Source organism: Bombus vancouverensis, chromosome 2 (assembly GCF_051014615.1).
Source record: "Bombus vancouverensis nearcticus chromosome 2, iyBomVanc1_principal, whole genome shotgun sequence".
In the NCBI taxonomy this organism is placed as follows: domain Eukaryota; kingdom Metazoa; phylum Arthropoda; class Insecta; order Hymenoptera; family Apidae; genus Bombus; species Bombus vancouverensis.
Genome location: NC_134912.1, coordinates 1,397,680 through 1,402,106, shown reverse-complemented (window position 1 = coordinate 1,402,106; position 4,427 = coordinate 1,397,680). Strand labels below are relative to the sequence as shown.

General features: G+C 34.8%; 1 protein-coding gene across 1 annotated transcript; it reads right to left on the bottom strand.

The window, feature by feature from the left end:
- Nucleotides 1-2,431: 2,431 nt before the first annotated feature.
- LOC117163982 (odorant receptor 4-like) lies at nucleotides 2,432-3,781 on the bottom strand. Its single transcript, XM_076626887.1, has 7 exons — nucleotides 3,709-3,781; nucleotides 3,389-3,617; nucleotides 3,159-3,323; nucleotides 2,984-3,074; nucleotides 2,771-2,907; nucleotides 2,559-2,691; nucleotides 2,432-2,482 (listed from the first exon to the last, which is right to left on the bottom strand). The coding sequence occupies exons 1-7, from the start codon at nucleotides 3,779-3,781 to the stop codon at nucleotides 2,432-2,434; spliced, it is 879 nt and encodes a 292-aa protein (XP_076483002.1).
- Nucleotides 3,782-4,427: the final 646 nt, after the last annotated feature.

The window sequence follows — 4,427 nt, the reverse complement described above, 5'->3', positions numbered from 1 at the left end:
TGGTGTAGTGCTTGTTAGTTGGGTTCTAGCGTTTTGCGCATCTTCGTCAATATTATATGGAGTGAATGTGTTACAAAGGTGGTTGGGGAATTCTGCAGCTTGCTCTTCGTTGCTTTTAGACCATCTATTGTCTGCTTTTCTGATTGCTGCAATGAGTTTTATTGGCTTCTTTATTTTATTTGTGGCTTTTCATAGAGAGTAGTACAGTGCATATGTGTGAGGTGTAAGCGTTGTCCGTGATGACTGTAGATGCTGGCTGTAGATATCGCTGATGGGGTACTGCTATTTTTCTTCTAATTTAGATGAGCGGAAAAAAAATCGGACTCCGGTCGCCGGGATTCGAACCCGGGTTCCTAACGTTCGTAACCTAAGGCACTAACCACTGCGCTGCTGTCACGTAAACTTAAGGGTAGGTTGATGAAATAAAGTAGCTGAATCATAACACAACTACTGTCTTTATTTTCTAGCACAGGTTTACACTGATCGGAGAGATGTTTCTGTAGCTTTCCTCCGACACAGCATCGTCACTGTACTTCGCTTCTTCTACATCGCTAGAAAAGTCAACAACTAAGTACAAAAATCTAACGCCTAACGTCTAAGTCTAAGCACAACGCTAGAGGAGTATAACTCACATCAACTATCTAAGTCGGTTCTCGGTATTGTCGAACATTCACCTCCTCTATTAAGTATCCTCGAGTGCTACGTTCACTAACATACTAAATTTAACTATAAGAGCCTTGCTCTGTTGAGCATATCTATGTTATCTTCGTGCGACAAAATGTCATCTACGATTTATATCTACTCAACAGTATAACTTAAGTGTTGGAAATATATATGTCGGAGGCAGGTTGCCAGTTTGGGGCGTTCGATGAACCTTTACCGTCTTACTTTACCGTCGCGAATATAGCCAATATTTATCAGCACGAATGTGGACGCTACAAGAGGCTATGAGGAATGGTAATAGGAATGGTAATGGTCGAGATGATGGTGACAACGAATTCAGGTTCGGTAACGAATCCACGGTCCACGGGAGGACTCGTATCAACGTGCTACTCGATTCGGGTAACTTCTCGATAACTCAATCGGCAATTCGTCCAACGACTCACTAACTAACTGACTAGCTCTAACTCTCACTCTAACTCCGTCAATCCAAAAGAGGCTGCCCTTATATACTCCTGGCCCCGCTTCTCGGGTAAATCTTTGTTTTAAGGAGAGCCATATAATCATTTCATACCTTTGTCAGGTACATGTCTCTCCCGTGACCGTGGCTACGTCCGGTGACCTGCCATGTCACTTCGAACGCAAACCCATCGTCATAAAGTCAAAAAGTCAGACATTAAGACTATTTTTTATTTTTATTACTTAAGGGCGGCTATAGCAAAAGTCTGGACTAGTGTATTGGGGTTTGTCCCAACATTCCGGACGGGAAATCCCGCTGTCTTTCCTTCTCCGACATATAATTTATAATTCTGTGAATCACAGTGTTATACTAACTGAATCACCCCTATTATCTTAACCGAAATCAGGGGATCGATCAACTAGTAGTGTCGATTACTATAATCGTAACGGGAATTTACGACTCCCGCTGACGTCTCTCCTCGTGATTGCGTCTCCCCGCGATTGGTCGAAAATACAACTTCCGTTATTATTAGAAAAGACATTGCCAAGCCATAAATCGCTCACCTTTTAATACCATAAACTCCAATTAAATTAAAGTGTATTAGCATTAGTTAATAACAATTTGTGTTATTGGATAATAAACAGATCGTAGATTATCATGTAAAATCTGAGCAGATAAATAGACTATACTACTACTCAGAAAGTAGAATTGTTGAATCGTTAGAACCGTCACACTGAGCTTAGAATCTGAATAAATTTCATACAAGTGCAAATATTTGTTAAAGCATGAAATCTATTATAATTCAGTTCTAAATATAAATTATTGTTCAAGTTAATTTTTCTTGTAATGCATTTCTTTATTTTAACATTGAGTTAGTTTTTCGAATTGTTTGAAATTAAAACGCGAACAAAGTGCTTCAGCACTTCACTGGCTGCAACCTCGCTAAATTCCCCAAAATCTTGGAAAGGCCACGCAACACTATATTAATGGAAAACTCGAAATCTAGTACCTTCTTATTTGTTTTCTAAACAATCCTATTATATGCATTAATTCTTTTTCTGTTTATTCAAACTATATTATATATTACTTTAAAATAGAACATTGGCATAATCTTTCTCTAAGCTATCAAAATATTCAAATATTTCTTATATATCTCTGCATATTTGTAGTACAGAACGTTAAAAGGCATTATCTCCTTATATGTGACAGTATGTGCCGTAAATAAAAATGTAATGTACAAAGAACGAAATACACTATACTGATAATTTTTATTACATATGTAACTGGGATACATCCAATTTTCATTTAAGTTCATGTAGTTGACAATAGCACAGTGAAATAACTCATTGCGGTTTGAATAATCTGAAAGTATAAACAGTAATCCAATTACGAATAATTTTGCGATTATTTAAAATGTGCCGTAGTAAGAAGATTTTACCGAGAGAAATGTTTCCATCGACATGACCGAAAGTTTGAAAGCTGTTATTTTGTTAAATATCATAGTCCTTGTGAGTAAAAACATATATAAATTATGACACCTTTTAGGAAATATATACCACACTACCTCGCATCTAAATGAATCAGTCTTGAATTAACCCTTTGGAATATGAATGGTGAAAAAAATATCAAAGAAATATGAAATATTCTTACGCCGCGGTGTACACTTCTTCACTGTGATTTAATAGCGTTTGCCCTGGGAAGCAAAGGATGAATATGTGTATAGCTTGTGCCAATGCAAGTGCTCCAAATCGCATCGCGTTCCTTGTATTGCCTAAATTCAAGATTGTCTAGAAATAGTGAAGTATTTATGTATTCGAATTGAGAAAGGATCTTCTAGTTTAGTTTGTATATCCAAATACCTACTTCAACTCCACCAATACTAAGACTGACGACGTTGCAAAACATCTGAGCTAATATGGATTTAGTGAAAAATGATTCAACGAGGTTTGAGTATCTACGAAAAATATAATATTCAATAGTCTATTACTCGAAAGAAATGAACACTGTGACCATATATTAACACAACATGATTACCAACCTTATTGCATTTTGATGTCTTCTTATGCAAAGCAATAATTTTTTAAAAATTTTCTTCTGTTCGTCTGGTGATAATTCGACGTCTTTATACTTTTCGAGTAAGTCATAATCCTTTAAGTTTATTAAGCTACTTGTATCGAAAATGTGAATAGTTTTCAATTCATAACTGGAAAATATTGTTTTCGGAATCAAATTTTGCGAAATTATTAAATTAACGAAGACGAACTTTACCTGACTATTGCAAACAAAGCATTGGCATGGTGGACGTATAGCAAGTACGTGGTATCGCAAGATGCGATTACATGAGGAACTATAAACATTGATATGTACAAAGGTATAAATAGGTAATAGAAATATTCTTGTATGTCTATGCCATAATCGATTTCGATTGGTAAGCTTCTCTCTTCAGAATGATTGATGAGTTCATTTATCAATGATACTGTTGGTATCAGTACAAAAGCTGTGATTGTTATATAAATGTACGCTAGAATGGAAATGCTCTTAAAGAACGATGAAAGAATTTCTCTCATTTTGAAATCTAATGCACTTACAAACATAATAAAATATAATTTTGCTTCCTTGTCTGGCATAATATTGAAGAATCATATTTTCTGGACGATTCATGTAGTAGTTGTGATCATTTTTAATAAATAAGAGTATATCTTTGAACTGTAATAAGAAAAAGAAGAAAGATTGTTCGATAAAAGTAAGAAGAGAGGAGTTTGTTCTAAATTACAAGAATTTTTCAGAAATATCTTTGAAAGTTCCTTCGTGCTTTCATCATTACGTGTAAATGTTAATGGCAGCGTGGAGCAAGTTCTTCTTTAGCTTGAGAAAATTATTCTTTATTATGCAATAAAATCTCAACTAAATTAATTAATCGTATTCAACTTTGAATATTTGTAGACTAAACGAGATAAAGAACCGTCCGTACCTTTCCCGTATTAAAAATCAGGTTAAAATAAGATGCCACTTGAAGAAGGATCGTTACCATCGGTGGTATGCATTCGATGATGGAATCCACACTGATACTCCACACATTAACTAATCCTCTAACCTGGAAAAGATATATAAAATATAAGATTACAAAAATAATTAAATGAAGTCATGTTTAAGACATTGAGGCTTGAAAAAACTAAGAAATTCTATTCCATGCCAAATTGTCACATTTTCTATAAAAGCTTAAACTATTTATTGATATATAAATAATTCATTAAACGCATGAAACTATTCTCTTGATCTGTTATTAATCAATCATATGAGATTCAGA

Excerpts from the sequence above, each read along its gene's own strand:
- LOC117163982 (XM_076626887.1), bottom strand. The coding sequence starts at position 3,781 with ATGAATCGTCCAGAAAATATGATTCTTCAATATTATGCCAGACAAGGA. Across the intron at positions 3,075-3,158 it reads AGACATCAAAATGCAATAAG|ATACTCAAACCTCGTTGAAT; the intron begins GTTGGTAATCAT and ends TATTTTTCGTAG. Across the intron at positions 2,692-2,770 it reads GAAGAAGTGTACACCGCGGC|ATGCGAGGTAGTGTGGTATA; the intron begins GTAAGAATATTT and ends TGATTCATTTAG.